General features: G+C 29.3%; 2 protein-coding genes across 2 annotated transcripts; one reads left to right on the top strand and one right to left on the bottom strand.

The window, feature by feature from the left end:
- The first annotated feature begins 100 nt into the window (after positions 1-100).
- Positions 101-3,209, top strand: LOC108727704 (glutathione synthetase). Its single transcript, XM_018455910.1, has 11 exons — positions 101-316; positions 557-740; positions 808-883; positions 987-1,117; positions 1,209-1,254; positions 1,520-1,593; positions 1,671-1,838; positions 2,018-2,171; positions 2,451-2,558; positions 2,665-2,954; positions 3,045-3,209. Exons 1-11 carry the CDS (start codon positions 172-174, stop codon positions 3,169-3,171), a joined length of 1,503 nt encoding a protein of 500 aa, XP_018311412.1. The 5' UTR covers positions 101-171; the 3' UTR covers positions 3,172-3,209.
- A 1,376-nt stretch (positions 3,210-4,585) lies between these two features.
- LOC108727685 (vitellogenin receptor) lies at positions 4,586-15,779 on the bottom strand. The gene is made up of 28 exons (XM_018455884.1): positions 15,692-15,779; positions 15,451-15,588; positions 15,175-15,297; positions 14,972-15,097; positions 14,656-14,874; positions 13,602-13,776; positions 12,880-13,081; positions 12,591-12,785; positions 12,390-12,510; positions 12,084-12,233; positions 11,705-11,972; positions 11,395-11,459; positions 10,595-10,747; positions 10,390-10,508; positions 10,064-10,185; positions 9,591-9,784; positions 9,178-9,242; positions 8,561-8,799; positions 8,053-8,351; positions 7,430-7,669; positions 7,205-7,357; positions 6,889-7,046; positions 6,722-6,813; positions 5,845-6,076; positions 5,536-5,713; positions 5,164-5,422; positions 4,925-5,054; positions 4,586-4,670 (listed from the first exon to the last, which is right to left on the bottom strand). Exons 1-28 carry the CDS (start codon positions 15,777-15,779, stop codon positions 4,611-4,613), a joined length of 4,563 nt encoding a protein of 1,520 aa, XP_018311386.1. The 3' UTR covers positions 4,586-4,610.
- Between the last annotated feature and the right edge of the window lie 2,501 nt (positions 15,780-18,280).

Genomic DNA, 18,280 nt, shown 5'->3' with positions numbered 1-18,280 from the left:
AAATAGATGTTGGTTCGCTAGTGTACGGTACTTTTGATTCCCAGATTCCCACCTGTCCTACACGGCACGTGATCCGATGATTTTACGAAAAGAGGGAATCAGCTGCTGATTACTGCTGATTATTAGCATGGCCCATATGGCCGCTTTCATTTGTCAGGGTTCTTTGGAGTAATGTTGATTGACTTGATTGTTGTCCAATTTGATTTTAGATTCGTCATGAGTACCTGTCAATTGGAACCTTGTATTGAGCTTCCTCTCTCGGAGGAAAAGCTGAAAGAAAGCGTAGATAAAGCGAAGGATTGGGCGCTTATGCACGGTAATTATATTTTTTTACTGATAAGAAATAAATTGCTGATAATCAAACATGAAAAATGATTAAACTTACATACTTGCTCATTCCTGATATGACTTGCAAGTCATAAAGGCAAACATGATGGCTATTTTATATAGTTTTAAGCACAAAGACAAGGATATGATGCAAATATAAAATAATTGTAACGATTCAGATGATGCATTCAGACAGATTTATGTGACGAGATCTTATGTTATTACTTAGGGATATCTATGCGGTCCAAGACGAATTTTAATAAGGACCAGGTACAACTACTACCTGTTACATTGTTACCATCGAGCTTCCCCAAAAATCCCTTTTTAACTGTAAAAAATGTACAAACTATATTAAACGAGCTTATTCATAAGGTTGCTCATGATAAGGAATTTCTTACAAGCAGCTTAAAAAGGTACTGTTACTAGAGCTATAATCATAATGGAACTTTTTTTATCATAGAGTTATATTATTTGATTTAGCACAATCCAAGCTGATCCATTTACAGCAAAGCTGTTCCACATATATGAGACAGTATACGAAAAAGATTTGAGCCAGGTATGTGATATTAAATATTAATATCTAGACATCAAAAAATGAAAAGATTTGATGCAGTTGATCATTGTGCACAAATACAAAAGAAGATGTTCCTGTTATATAGAGTATAAGTCTTGGACTGTTGAGATCAGATTATTTATTACACGATGATGACTGTAAGATAAAGCAAGTAGAAATAAATACAGTAGCGACTAGCTTTGCAGCCTTAGCTACAATTACATCCGAATATCATAAGTAAGTTCAGTGTGAAAAATTTTATTAAGAAGAAATTTTATTATTTGAAAAGTCTCTTATTTAAATGTTTTTAATGGTATTTATTTTATAGATATATATTAGAAGAATTGGGATATAGGAAGAAAGCGTGCGAACAAGTAAATTAATTGTTCATTATTATTATAATTTTTTTAAGATATAATTATTTATATGTTTGGTTTTTGTAACATGCTAACTTCTTCAGTAAATCTGTTCTTTTTAACTGAACTTCTTGCACAGATCATTTTTTTCTTGTTCACTTCAACGTGAAAGAAGGAGGAAAGATGAACTGTGCTAGAAAGAGAATAGATCTATTGTTCTTGATGCTGTAATATTTTGAAAATATTTTACAGTTTATTAATACTGATTATTGCTATTTATAAGATTCCAGAAAATAATGCGCTTATTGGATTTTGCAAAGGATTAATATTCGCATGGGAATTGTATAATAATTCAGAGTAAGTTGAATGATAGAGCAAATTTTATTCTGGTTGTTACATTCTATCAATAAGACTAATAAACAAATATGTTTTAGAGCTATTATATTATTTATTGTTGAAGATATAACTTATAATATAAGCGATCAAAGGTTTCATGAATTTCAAATTCGTCAATTATGTCCTAAAATTAAGATTATTAGAAAAAGTTTAACAAATTTAGTATCGGAGGGAGTGAAATTGGGACCAAATAAAGAATTAATTGTGTAAGTTGCAATCTTAATTACAATTTATTTTTTAAATTATATTAAAATTTATACACAAAATATTTTAAAAGAGAATTTTTTTCAAGTCTTTGCAAATATAGAAATAAATACTGAATAAAGAATCCAGACATTTGAAATGTTGAATTATTGAAACATTTGAATTACTTGAATTATTTTAGTTCAAATATGGTAGTGGCTGTTGTTTACTATCGTTCGGGTTACGAACTTGAAGCTTATCCTACAGAAAAGGAATGGGACATGAGATTGTTAATAGAACGTTCTCGTGCAATAAAGTGTCCATCAGTACAGTATCATTTAGCAGGTACTAAAAAAGTATGTAAATCATTTTAATTTTTATTTGCTTAAACAAGAGTAATATACAACAAATCAAATTTTCTTGTTATTTGTACAAAAGTTGTATGAAATATTAAAATAATTAATAGAAAACAAAAACATTAATTTTTATCATACTCATTACAGTTAGAATAAATTTAGTAACATATATTCATTGTAATTAATGTATCCTTGTATTTTATATATATATATATATATTCATATTATATAAATATTCATTGTAATAAAATATTTCGATTTTGAAAATTATCTTTTTAGGTACAACAATCTTTAGCTCAACCTAGTGTATTGAAAAAATTTCTAAAAGATGATGCATCTGTTGCTAGAGTACAAGAAATATTTACTGGTCTATATACATTAGATTTTGTAAGTAATCTATTTATTATTTCATCATAATGCTTATATAATTAACAATTATATGAATAACTTTTAGTAATTCAAATCCAAAATAATGTATTTATTGTAATAATAGAATGATGATGGAGAAAAAGCAGTAGAAATGGGTATAAACGAACCATACAAGTTTGTTCTTAAACCACAAAGGGAAGGAGGAGGGAACAATGTATATAACGAGAGTATAAAAACGTGGTTAAGTTCAATGAAGGAATCGCAAGAGAGAACGGCATGGATTCTCATGGATCGCCTTTATCCTCCTTTACAGAAAAATTATTTTTTACGTGCTGCAGAAGAATCGCCTTTAGAAAATGACATTAATCTATCAGATGTTATAACAGAACTTGGGATATATGGCGTAATAGTAGGGTAAGTACAGATGGGACGACTTGCATTTTGATTATTATATTCTTTGTTAATAAATAAATGACGTTAATAATATTTGTATAATATTTCTAGGGATAGCAATGAGATAATGTTAAATAAACAAGTTGGACATATTCTAAGAACCAAATTATCGAGCGAAGATGAAGGCGGAATAGTGGCAGGTGTTGGTGCCCTTGATAGTCCCTATTTAATTAGTTAAAATTATACATCTCTAGAGGAATAATTTCAATTAAATAGGCAGTCATACAGTTGAGAGAGAGAGAGAGGGGGGGAAGGAGGAAAAGAAAGAAAATACACACTATATTACGTTTATTATAATTATTTTTTTATTGTATATATGTAGGCATATGGATATCGGATATAAATTACTGGGAATCAAATGAATCTTCAGCATCAACAATCATTCACATGATGACATTGTATCTACGTTTTCTAATTTTTAAATATTAGATTTTTATTATAATTGAGTTAACATTAAGACATTATAACAATAATATTTTTATAAAATTAAAATTCCATTTTTATTAATTATAAGATAATAATTTATAATGCAATGCAAAACTGTACAGAGAAAGTTTAATTTAAATTCTAAATGTATAAATGTTTAATAATTTCTAAATGTATAAACCAGTCATATTACAGAATTTTACAACAGTTGCAAAGCTGCTTTCTCTACTGAACACTGCTAATATTTTATATAGCTATATTTGAAGGAGAGAGAGAGAGAAAGAGAGAAAATAGTCTATACATCGTAATCTCTACATCATTCGATTTTGTATAATGTTAAATTTAAGTATATCTAAATATAAATTACCTTAATCAGCTCTAGTGAATCCTAGTAATGAGTTAAGTATGTATATACAAGTATGTATATACAAGTATGTGTATACAAGATGTATATACAAGATGTTTCAGAACTAACGCACCACCTGCTAATGGCAGATTCCTGAAGTCATTTTAAGACGAAAATATAATACCATAATGTCCAGAGGATAAATATTTTTTTTTAACATAATAAATATCAAGGATTAGAAATATCAGTAATTTTATTTTCGACTATGTAATCAATATTAACAAAAGGCAACTACTAGCTATTACTTTTAGTACTTTGCGTTGTATCATACTTGAACACGCAAAAGAGGATGTTAAATAAATGTCGATTTTGGTCCCCAAGGGACTCGAATAATAATTTTCCAAAGTCTATTCAGGTGTACCTTGTAAATCAAAATCGATACTTTTTTAACATCCTTCTTTTAGACAATATAATTTGTTAGGTTTAAATGATTATATAATATAATTCAAAAACTATGATAGCCTTGACATTTTGTTTGGTATTAGAACTTTTTCGTCCCAGAATAATTTCAGGAATCTGCATTAGCAGGTGGTGCGTTGGACCTAAAACATCCTGTGATCCTATACATACACACACGCACATGCAGCATTTATAGGTACATTCACCTTGATATCTAGAGTAATAAACATTAAAAAATTTTATAAGAAACCTATAAAATATTTTGTTATAACTAACAAGTAAGTTTCAATAATTTTTAACATATTAATTTTTTAGATATCTTTATTATTGTAAATTATTTGGAATGTGTACAAAGAACAACACTCGAATCTAGCTTTTCTATCTCTTCAACATCTCTTTCCTCCGAGCACCTGATCTTTGTCTCTTCTATTACTTTCCATCGCAGCCTACAAAAAGAATACTAAATAATTAAGTCTGCAATAATTTATATGCATTTAAATAGTTGATTAAATTATCCTTTTAACCATGAACATAATTATTTCTTGAAATCACGCGTGCGTATATGTACTCTGTGCGTAATGCACAGAAATTTACATAATGCACATTATAATTCGATAAATATAACCACATAAGCGATATAATCACAAAAAGTAATGTCATTTATCTAAGTGTAAAATTACTAATTTACCTTCACATTTACAAATTCATCATCAAGAGGATTGACATGTTCGTGCTGTTCAGAAGACAAGTCTTCAATTGTCGAATCGAGTGTCAACTCAATCTCATCTCTTCGATCATACAACGGATTTTGAAAATGAAAGCGGTGAATGCTGCAACAATTATATATTGTACAATTTTAATTATATGCGAATAATATTTATATATTGTTCTTAAAAAATTCCTGTTTAAATTGAATACTAAAATAAATTTAGGACGTACTTTAAGTCGCCTGCTAGTTTCCACTGGAATTTGTTTCTCTGATAGCAGTTGTAAATGCATAATAATAAAACAGCAATTAGTAATACGATTATTGTTGTGATATAAATACTTGTATGTTGTGTATTGCCAATTAATTTACTATTTATCGTACAAGTGGTATTGGATTTTATCGGTTTACCATCTGAACAAATACACGTTGCATTTTCCTTTTTCAAAACGCACATATAATCGCAAAACTCTACGTCACAAGGATTTTTACCTATTAAAAAAAGTATAATTTAACTTTACTTAATAACTCTATTGAAATTAATGTACATGATAAGAATTTGATTTTAAGATTACTAGAGGTCTTAAGTATTATATCATACCAACCAACAGGTTGCCTGGAAATATGAAGAATGGCGAACTGTTTGTGAACATTATTTGTGCCTACATTTAATGTTTCGCACAATCTTTTACCATACAATTTACAACTTCGCAATTGACCGTTTGTACCCGTCAACCAATAAATCGATTGTTCATAAATACTAATGCTTGACGGATAACGCATCTAAAAAAAAAGAATATTATTAAAAAAAAAAGGATTAAATATTCAGTTAAATATGCAGTTTTTACATCTTTTTAACATGCCTCTGTTTTAAATTTAAAAAATGGCTTGATATAATGAACATTTTAACATACATTGGTACTTAAGAACGTGCTGCGTTGACTTCCATCCAGATTAGATAATTTGATAACTTCATTAAAATTGTCCAACCAATATAATTTAGATTTTATGTAATCGACTGTCATTCCGCTCACAAAGCCTACATCAGAATCAATAATTTTCATATCGGCGCCCATCATATCTGTCCGACATATTTTGCTAAACGGTTTGTCCATTTGCCAAGTTATTTGAGACCAAAATAGCCATCTACAATGTCATGAGCGAATCTAAATTTTGATAATTCTAACAAAGATGTCATTAATATCTATCAAATTCATATCCAGATAGACAAATTTGCGGAAACATGTATTGCAAACCATCTCCCTAAATTTCTTGGAGTGAAAGCTTACTCTAAGGGCCGGCTGTTCCATCTTCAGATAAATTATGTGTTAATTTATCTAATAGATCAACAAAAGAGTAAAAGAGTAAGAGTATGAGAGAGTAAGAGAGTTAACTGAAGTTTCGAGAGATGGAACAAACCAGCCTTGGAGAGTGAGATTTCACTCCAAGAAATTTAGAGAGATGTATTGCATATTATGTTAGTTAGCAACAATAAAGTACAAGTCTACTGCCTTTCTAATATTAATAGAAATGTATCAGAACACGAACAGATCCTGCATTATGGCATCATGATGGAATCGAAGTATGCTCCATTGCTGATGCATTTCTGTTGTTTATATATTATGGTTGAAAAGTCATAATAATAGAAACCAAGCTTAAAGAGAATACAGTTGATAGGAATTTGCTCTATAATCATGATTGAATTTGTAGGTATGCTGCTAGCGTTTTGTTATCTTGGTAAATATGCCAAATAAATGAAAATAAAAAAACTAAGAGGAATAAAAAAGGTACCTATTAGTCGAGTCAACAAAAAGGGATCCTACTTTTGCCTTATCTTCTATCTCCACCAGTATCGCACATCTTTGATTCTCGAAATTGCATACCTTCAATAAAATAATTAAATAAGTATACGGATTACGATTATTCTATTGTTAACGCGATGTTTAGAAGAAATATACCTGAATCGTATTCAAATGACCATTATCATTGACATAGACATTGTCGGTGATCCAATCAATCGTGAGTGCCTGCGGATGCTCGATAGTGACTGTGAATATTTTCTTTGTTTCCTCTATATTTCCTCTAATTTTGAGTTTCTTAATAGTGCCGAATTCACCTACAATTAATTTTTTTATATTTAATTGAATAACGTGATTCTTCTGAAAGACTTTTTCAATCCTTTTTCAGAAGTCTTTTAGACTCCCTTCACGTGTATTTTAGATATCGTGTATTAATAATTAACTTAATTTATAAGATTAAAAGAAAGAAACTAACTCTCACTCCAATAGACAGAATCGTGGACTGCGTTCACGTCAAATCCATTTATACTATATCCTGATAATGAATGGATCACATGAATCGAGTGTCTATTAGGTGATATCATCCTAATATCGATATCAGTAACGGTGATGAATTTCATTAGTGGGCCTAAATAATCATTAATAATATTTATTGTTCTAAATAACTTGCATAAACATTTAATTGAAACCATGTACTTACCGAAAGCTTTGCAAGAAACTCCGTCAATTATATCGATGTAATATCCCTTATGACACAAACACTCGAAAGAACCCACTGAATTCCGACAAAACTGCGAGCAAACGTCGTTTTCGCATTCGTTTATGTCCTCGCAAGAAGTCGCATTAGTTAAACGATATCCATATTGACAGCCGCAAACATCGCCTTTTGGTGTCTTGTAACATCGACTTTCACAATGAGTATCTATTGAACAAGCGGTCTCTAAACAAAAAAATATAACGCATCAGTAAATAGAGCAAACTAATACGCAAGATATAAATTTCTCAGATTTTCAGAAATTCTATGATTCTGTCTCTTTCACTTTATCAACACTTTTTTTTAAACTATCAATGTAAAATATTAAACTTATATGAAGAAAAGACCAATTTCAACGAATTCTTCAAAGGTAAAAATACCCAGATAGCACATGATATTAATAGAACGTATATGAACGTTCTAAGAATATTGGTACATTCTTAAAATGTTCTATGAACGTTTTTAGAAGTTTGGTGCTGTATGGGTAATGTAAATTAATTGATGAATTTTTCGTTAAAAGTATTTTTAGCAGTTAAAGTTATATAGCTCAAGAAATATTAACAACGTACGGCACTTTCCATTTTCATCGCTGCCGTCTGGGCAGTTTTGAAAACCATCGCATACTTCATAGTACGGCAGACAAGTGCCGATAGAACATTTGAATTCATTACATTCAGTAGAATCCATGATGGTCTTTTTACCATCGATACAATCTTTCTCATCTGAATTATCGTCGCAATCATCCTTTTTGTCGCATACCCAACTCTTCGGAATGCACTTCGTTCCGTCACAATTAAATTCATCGTTCAAACACACGTCACAGTTATGCTCGTCATCTTCTCTCGGACAATCAACTACGCCATCACATCTGCAAGAAAAGAAATAGATAAACACGGAAAATTTGTAAGATTAAGATTATAATTTATTTTTTAACGTTCACGATTATCCGCTTGCACAACAAACTCTGCAATTTGAAGAAATCTTCACAAAGAATAAGTAACTTAAGGCAAATTTTGATATTCGTGCACATTATTTACCGAATATTCTCTCATGTTATAAATTAAACGATCAACTTACCTTACTATTTTAGGAAGACACAAATTAGTGCCAAGACACTGATACTGGAATTGCTTGCTGCAATTACTTAAATGATGTGGGCAAAATATTTCATCGCTCTCATCGAGGCAATCATTGAAGCCGTCGCAATTCAGCGAAGCCGATATACAATGACCATTGTGACACCGAAATTCTCCGTCTAAACATGTTGTTTCTTTACATGCCTCGTTTGTTTCATCCGATGCGTCTGTACAATCAGGCTTAAATACAAACAACATTAAATAAAATAACATTGCCATATCGAATAAAACCTACAGCATGTACTGAATTGCTGAAGGAATTTAATTGCTGTAACGTTTTCAGTAGGACAATACAGTGTTACTACAATATTGCTAAAATGAGTTGTGCTGTATACAAAATAAATTAATAAAAAGGTTCATATATTGTGATTTGGAAATGTAGAGACGCAGTTTCTTAAAGTGTATTTTTATTTATTTTATTCCGATAGCTTTTTTTGCAAAACTATACTCTGAGTTAACAACTACTATTAACGTTTATTCTTAGAAAATAAAAAAATCACATGTAATAAATACAGTAAGTGAATTAAACGGATAAAGTATGATATAAATGCTACTTACGAACTCGTTGCATACAAGTGTCTTCGGTATGCAAGAGATTAACCCGTCGTGACATTGAAATTCATCTAAAACGAAAATTTATCATAAATTTATATTTAAACACTTATCATAAATAAATTCATAACTGCGACTGTATAAGTTTAGTCGAAGTACATTCACACCGTTTCTTCCAATGTAGATGGACTTTAATCTCGGTCAACCTACTCTCCGACTTTTTTAATCCTTATAATTGTATTAAGATAAAAAATTAGTTGAACCAAGATTCAAATTAAATTATATTGCTAGAAACGGGTAGAGAGATAAAGATCACGGATTCAATCAGATATTCATTTAATCATCGTATTCAGATATAATTTAAAAATAATGAAGTAGAACAAAAATGCATGTAACATTTATCTCCGTAATTATTATACCTTCTAAGCATTGCGGTCTTTCGCAATTTTCCTCATCCGAATGATCGATGCAATTGTAACGCCAATCACAACGATGTTTCATATCGGTACACTCGCCATTTGTACAGGTGAAGTGATCTTTCTCACATTTCTTCTTTTCATGGCAGTCTATCGTCTCGTCTTCACCATGCGGGCAATCTTTGATACCGTCGCATCTAAATAAATTGGAAGATTTATAAATAATAATATTTATATTATATATGAAATCTATGAGAAAAGAAAAATGGAATAATGAATATTCCTTTGTTTGAAGAAAAATAAATTAAATACAAAGGTACAAAAATATACCAAAACAAGTAAGTTAATCTCGATATTCGTATAATAAACAACACAAAATGTATTACAACCGAATATAACTGTTAATACATTGATTTCCAATGTACACGGAATTATTTTTTAATTATGGATTATGTGTAAAAATAATTAAACCCTACACATTTTTTTTTGATATGCAGAGATTATATTCGTCGCACTTAAATTCGTTCGCAGGACATTCATACATAATGCAAGTATGATCGTCATATGAAAGCGTCATTCCAGGAGGGCAAGCACAAATCTAGAAATAAAAATGTCTGATTGAATTTTTATTTCTCCGACAAATAGTGTCATTTCGCAAACAAAATGAAATTAAACAACATATATCATAAATATATTAAAACAACACTGTTAATTGTATACGAAATGTTTGTATTGCGTTTGACGAATAATTATAACGTTGTGGCATATGATTGCATCGCCTACATAAAACTTGCATACTTACAAATGAAGTATTAGTAGGCAAACACACGTGTGAGCAGTCTCCATTATTTTTCTGACAATCGTGATCAAATTTAACATCTCTGCGCAAAGTTATTAGAAACGGCAGTCCTATGTGTGTATCTAAAAAGATAATATTGCGGGTGGGGTGCCATAATACCACCTTCTCCCCTATTGTACTTTATTAAACAAGTATTAAAGGAACTCACGCAAAGGAATTACATTCTTATGGCTCAGATCAAAAGTGTTTTTAACATTTGTCGAGTAAAATTTTTTTGATCCACTTTCAGTCCAATAGATAATGTCGCCAATGATAGTAAGACCAAAAGGCAGATCTAATTCAGTACGGAACTTACGTGTGCCTAAAAATTAGATGCTTTATATTTTTACGATATTCATACAAACGTATTTTTTCGTAATGAATTATTGTACGTTCACTGAAAAAAAACTTTTTTAGTTTCAGTAAATATGTGATTTGTAGGCAACCGTACAGTTTAGTAGTTTCTTCCAATTTAAATAAATAATGTTTATAATATAAATTTCTCAACTTAAGGGGATCCTAAAGCCGTCTGTATTACCGACTAATTCGTAATTTTTGTATAACAAATACTTTTTTCACAGATTTTTGATATTTTTCACAGATTGATTTTCACAGTATTTATGAGGTAGAATTTATACCGAAAACGAAAAAATTTTGAAATTGAAATCTTAAAAAAAATTTTTTGTCGTTCACGATATAAACTCCACTTCACAAACACGTATTAATATATATACTTTAATCCCGGAAAAAGATTTTTGAATCTGTGAAAGAGGAAAAAGGTATTTGTTAAACAAAAATTACGATTTAATCGGTAATATAGACGGCTTTAGGATTCCATTAAGTATATTACACTCAAGCATTAAAATTTTAATTCGATGAATTATGTAATAATATACTTAAAAATTTAAACATACATCTGCGAGACATAACTCAAGACTTAAACACTTATAAAAGCTAAAGGATGCAAACCTTCAGCCGAGTGCAACAAGATACTATTAGTGTTTTCAGCACTCACAAAGAGTGTTTTACTGTCTCTGTGATAACACATTGATATTTTTGGACCAATCAAATCGTCCATAAGTAGCTTTCTTTCACCGAGTCCGTTCATTTGCATTTCATATACATAATATTTTTTTAAGTACATAAAAGAATATTCTTTTCGGAACGCTACGTACATCTTGCTGCAATATTTAATATGTAATATTTTCTTTATAACTGTTTTATTAACAAACACTAACTATCATTTCGTAAATAATAATTAATCAATTTAATGCCATACCTTTCTTCAGGCACCAATGTAATATAATCGGGAATATTATCCTTAAAATAGAAAGTCGTCATTGCCAGGGTTTTTACATTGTATACCTCGATAGATGCGTTGCGTGAATTTGTTAAATACAAGTTATTTCTAATATAATCAAATGCTATCCCCATATAGTAAGCAAACGAATAATTCTTCGATATGATGTTTTCAAAAATATCATTGACAGGATCGAAGCGATTGACATCTATTTGTGTCCATCCGCTCCATAATATGAATATCTGGCCTAAATAAATTTTTAATTGTAAAAGTTGGTAACGACAAAAACCAATTGTTAGTATATAAATACAAATCGCTATTTGTAATATATTTAAAAAAGCAACTCTAATATATATACCAGTGATCGGATCAGATGCCATGTCTTCTATATGTCCATTTATAAGTGATTTCGGTATATCTTTCACTTTTGGCTTGCCTATCATTCCGTCATAATAGTCTACAAATATATATCTACCAAATATCAGCAAATGATGCTTCTTCGTCGTCTCTGAAATTATACTCTCATGCTTACTCAAGAATGCTTACTTAATAAGATATGTGATAAATATTATTCGTTATTATTAACACCTCAATTTTGATATGCAGAATGTGTTAATATGTCCAATAAATTTGGTATTTAATCTTAATTTTTTAACGAATTTACCTTTACAGGTATGATTGTCGGCGTTTAATTCTTTATCCAAAGTACAAGCGCACGTGTATCTGTTCTCCTGATTTAGCATGCACAATTCGGAACACGGGTTGGAAAGGCATGGATTGTTAATCTGAAATTTGATCGAAAGATAGTGCAAACTTTTTGCGACCTACTTTTTATAATGGAAAAATAACATGATACTATACGTACTTTAGGCTTCAGCGCTGGATGTTCGATGTGCATACTATAAGGATGATGTAAACTTCGATGTAAGATATTCCGATAATCCTTTCCAGTGAATTTATTGCATGAATGTATCGCACTGGATTTCATGTCGGTCCAGTACAATTTATTTTCGAAGATCGCCAATGAAAATGGGTCGTATATTATATTTTGTAGTACAAACTGCGAATAATTATATTATATAAATGTATTTCGTAGAATCTCAGTGCGTTGTACCTTGAAATATTTTATAATTAAAAAAGAAACAAGTATTAACTCTTCGATCAGTTCCGTCTAAATGTATTGATTCAATTTTCCTTAATTTGATATCCACCCAATATAATCGATCGGTTTGATAGTCAATAGTTAGGCTTCTCGGCGCACTTATATTTTCAGAGACAAATACGTGGATGTTTTTGCCGTCCATTCCCGCCACTGCTATGTGTGGATTAGAACTCCAATTACACCAATACATTTTCCTATAAATGTAACATTTGTTTAATATATTTCTATTTAAGTTGGTTCTATTTAAGTATGTTGTTATAATTCTAGCTTCTCTATAATTGAAAAAGTTTAATGTTTGGTTTAAAATTTAAATTTTAGGAATAACAATTATTTTATCAGTATTTTATAAAATAATATCGTTAATTAAAATCCAATTTTTAATAAACCAAGGATCCAGATAAGATGATAAATCAATTAATAAGAATTTGTATTTTTTTTTAATTTCTCTCTTTTTCCTGATGTTTTTTTTATTTGATCGTTAGATTATTAAAAAATAATTACAAAGTTTGTAAAAAATTATATTACATATGGTACAATAGATTTAAAATATAACTATTAAGAAGATTTGTAAGCTTCTGATGAAATAATAAATTAATTAATAAGAACCTCTTCTTTTTTCTCTCTCTTTCTTCTGGCGTTTCTTTATAAGATCATTTAAGTTATCAAGAAATAATAAAATTTAAGAATAACTTTTGCAAGAAGTGTGATATTTACCCACGAGTTGGTAATAAAGCAATTCCTGTTGGCTCATCAATATCATCGATTAATACAGTGCAATTTGTGTCATTTCCGATGATTTTGCAAACTGCGATATGATGATAAATCTTGTCCGTAAAATATAGGTTTTCTGTGATCCAATCTATGGCCATCGACGATATCTTTGACAAGCCTTTATACAAGAAAAATGTAGAAAACTTAGAAAGGTATAATAAACAAGTAGAATATGCAACTTTTATCTTAAAGTACTTACTTCTCAAAGAATATAAGAGACATATTCTCTTTTTTTTATAAATATTAATATATAATTTTATATATTTATTTATATATATAAATCTTATTATATTTATAAAAGTACGTGATAAACAACGAGTACCAGTAAACGAGTAGAAAAGATATTTATAGTCTAATACAAAATTTATTTTCTTTCAATTAATTACTGAACGTTTTGAACTATACAAAGTCTTCATCAATCGTAATATAAAAATAATTAATAATAATTCGAGGGAGATGTTAAAACATGATGGATGAAAAAATAAATAAACATTATTGATTATTTTTACATTATTTATAGCTGATGAGTTTATACAGTTTAAAATATTCCAATAATTTATTAGAAGAGAATAAATTACATTAGACTTAAACAATAATATTATGTGAAAATCGATCGATGAGATTAAATATGAGTAAGCAGAAAAGGTCATATTCAGTTAAGGCGATTTTTTGTGCTTATAATTATACTTCTTTTGTGAATTTGTAGGTACAATTTTCGGTTCAAGCTGTGCATCGATCATTTGTATCACGATATCTTTTTTCTGGTTTTGAATCATATTTGATCGATTTTATTTTGCAAATGCAACGTTAACTTTGAATTATATAACTATTTATAATTATTATTCGATTATAATTACTATTATATGTATATTACGAAATTACAATATTTTTAACATATTATTTTATTTCGTTCTACAAAAATGATGGCACATAAAAAATTGCTTCCACAAATGCTTTACAAAAGCTCTAATTATATCTACAGATCATATACATTTACCTATTGTCACGATGTCTGTAGACATATTAAGAATATTTCTTGAAATGACTTCATTATCATCTTCCAATTTCGAAAAATATATCTGTTCATCGTTTACTGCAATACTGACCAGGTCACTTGAGAATTTCAATTCATTGAAGAGTTCAACGTCATTTATTTTCGTGGTGAGATACATTTCGATAATCTCGTTTTTTGTAGAGAACAATATTTTAGCACGACCTAAATTTCAAAGAAAGATTCGTGTTTTTATAAAGTCTAATATAAAAATAAAAAGAATATACGCTGTTACTCGTACTCCTAGATTATTGTAATTTACCACTCGCTTTGCAGGTTTTCTTGTCCTCCTGTAAGAAATAATCCGTTTGACACTTGCAACTATACGATCCTGGAGAATTCATACATTCTTGATCGCATATGCCATAAGTTTGACACTCGTCGATATCTGTGAAATAGAAAAATCGTTAGGTGAACGATATATGATTTTCGCAACATTGTCGCTTTTGTTTATCACAATTTTACCTATACAAGTGTGATTATCATTTTGTAACTTATAACCCGGTTTACAGAAACATACACTTCCTTTAGGAGTTTGTTTGCATTCATGATCGCATTTTACCGAGCTGGGGCAACTGGGTGGTGTACCTAAATAAAACTTAACAATATATAATAAATCACGCAAAGATTATATCACAAAAGACTTAAACGCATTAAAATAAAAGGCAATATAATTAAAATTTGTTGTGATAAAGTTAATGCAACAATTAAAATATGTTGAAATATATATAGTATACTCACAACCGGCACCTTCATCTGATTTGTCACCACAGTCATCTTTTCCGTTACATACTGCGTTAAGATGTACGCATTGATGATTTTGACACATGTATTTGAAATTCTCTATTTTACAACTTTCTGCATATGTTTTATTTGTTCCTGGAAAGACATAAGACTGCATGTGAAAGTTTTTTATTATAATAAAATATAATTTTTATTATCCTATCATTATTAATATGTAATCTGTATTTCTAAAAATTACTGCAATCCAACTCGTCGCTGCCGTCGGGACAATCGTTTCTGCCGTCGCAAAGCCATTCTTGAAATACACAATGTTCGTCGCCACGCATCGCAGTGTCCGCAAATTTGAATCAAAGATACAACAATCAAATTAAGAATAAATTGAGAAGAAGAAAAACTTTTTATATTGTTGGAGTATCTTACCTCTAAATGAAAAAGGATATAAAAAGCTACATATGAACAATAGCACAATGAGACAACGCATGATCTGCAATAAACAAATTAAAATAAAATTACAATAAAACGAATTAAAATTTCAATTTGCTAATTACTTATTGTTCGTCCAATTATTTTTTCACCAAGTTCATTCAATATAAACGTCATTGTAATAAACCACATTCTTTAAATCGCTTTACAGTTAAAGAAATTGGCTATAAAAATCAGTCGTGACATGTACCAATGAATATACGAATCTTAATCCTCAATTACATATCTCGTTTTAATCTTAATTTATATGTCTGGGTCCAAGTCACACACGGCGTCTTTGACTAGCTCTGTAATTATCACAAATCTCAATAGAAAACTTTTTTTAATGAAATGCCAGAATGTATAGAATCGAAATATTAAAATATAAAAAAGTTTTAATAGTAATTGAAAAAGTTATGCCAAAAAATACTAAAGAACAACAATTAAATTTGAAAATGCTCCAAAGATTAAATTCCCTTACAGCACGAAATATTGCAGCAATATTGCAGCAATATTATTTTGAAAGATTGTAATATTTCATAAAACATTGCTACAATATTGTATAATATTCAAATATATTCAATATTGTATATATTTCAATATATAATTATTCTAGTTCTATTAATTGCTAACATATTATTGTTTAGCATCATATTCCAAAATACTATAAAGTTATGATAAAAAAAAATACGGGGACCCAGAAAACACATCCAAGGCTATGTTCCGATTCCCATTTGAGTGCCACCCAGATATCATTTCATTCTTGTTATTTATTGAACAAAGATGATATCCGGAGAACATCCAGGTGGGAATCCGAACACGCCTCAAAAAAGGTTGGGAATCTCCAGGAAACTCGCTAACTCGATTTACGTACTCCTTATAGGATCCTTGAATGTTTTCCTCTTACAAGAAGCGTGTCCTTCTAGTGGCGGAGCCACGTACTTATTTACTAAATTGTAATATTGCAATAATATATTGCAATATTTTCTACAAAATATTAAAATTACAATATTTTGCAATATTGTTGCAATTTCCAATAAAATATAATTTCAATATTGCAGCAATATTTCGTGCTGTAGGGGTGAATAAAGGATAAAATAATGCCAATGAGAACCGACACAGTTGAATGTGTGTAATCTAAATATAATATATATGTCACTCATCAATTACAAACGTTTCGAACATAACATTAGATCATCCTATGTAAATAACAAATATCGGAGTCCGTGTTTGAACATTTTTATACCTTGTAAAAAGATAAGCGAATAAGGAGTACAGTCATCCAATCATCGTTAAGCTGTTGTTCAAAATTAAAAACTTCAATTGTCATATTTAGCTGGATATTCAAATCAAAGTTCCGTAATTTAACTAAAATATCGAGGTAATATTAAAATAATTGACACAGTCGATGAGTCAAAAATTAATTAAATCAATTAAAAAACTTACATTGAACTCAGCATAACGATGATCCGTTATAATATGATGTGATTATACTTGTGTCTCGAGAGCATGTGAGAGGACGTTTCGTATTCGCAGTGTTTATATGTACGAATGTTAAACAGAATAAATACCAACATAAGAATCAATAATACAAATTTTTAACTTATAAAACAAGGAAACATCACTCTTTCTTAAGTAGATCATGATATGTTACTAGCATTATGTTTCAGAATATACACACGACAAAATTAAAATGAAGCAAAACGTTTCCCCTAAATTCAGGAATTAATTTCATGACATTTCCAAATAATAATCCCATTTTAATCTGTATCACATCTAATGAGCGCTGTTTTATCTTTGCGATCGGCGATCGTACGGAAACTGCTATTTTGTTCTCTGCCAACGCTCAAAATTATGTTAATTTAACATATCGTTAATGTTAATTTTACTGAAGAAAATATGCTTCCATACTTTACTTATAAATTGTGTCAGTGTTACCTTCCTTACATTAGGTAATTCTTTATATATTATTTTTAATATTTTTTTATGTTACTTTCTATTTTTAACATTATGTTATTTTTAATATTATGTTACTTTCTAATAATCTAATCATCTTGTACTAAATTAATACTAAAATTTGATGATTGAACCGTTTGGGAGATACGTAAAATGTATTAAATTTAATATAAATTTTCCAACTCTCTATATTAGAAATATTAAATTATTAAAATAATAAATTTTATAAATAACATTAAAAATTTTTTAATTAGAAACTTAAAAAGAGTTTAATTAAAAATATACATATAATTAACGGCAAAATCGTATCACACTCTCTTATAATACAATGATATAATATACAGGGTGTTTCCAAATTAAATGGCAAAACTTCGGGAGCGTGTAGAGGAGTAAAAAACTAAGAAAAAAA

Source organism: Mycetomoellerius zeteki, unplaced genomic scaffold (assembly GCF_001594055.1).
Source record: "Mycetomoellerius zeteki isolate Tzet28-1 unplaced genomic scaffold, Tzet1.0 scaffold52, whole genome shotgun sequence".
NCBI lineage: Eukaryota > Metazoa > Arthropoda > Insecta > Hymenoptera > Formicidae > Mycetomoellerius > Mycetomoellerius zeteki.
The sequence above is the reverse complement of the archived record's forward strand: the minus strand, read 5'-3'. Positions and strand labels throughout refer to the sequence as shown.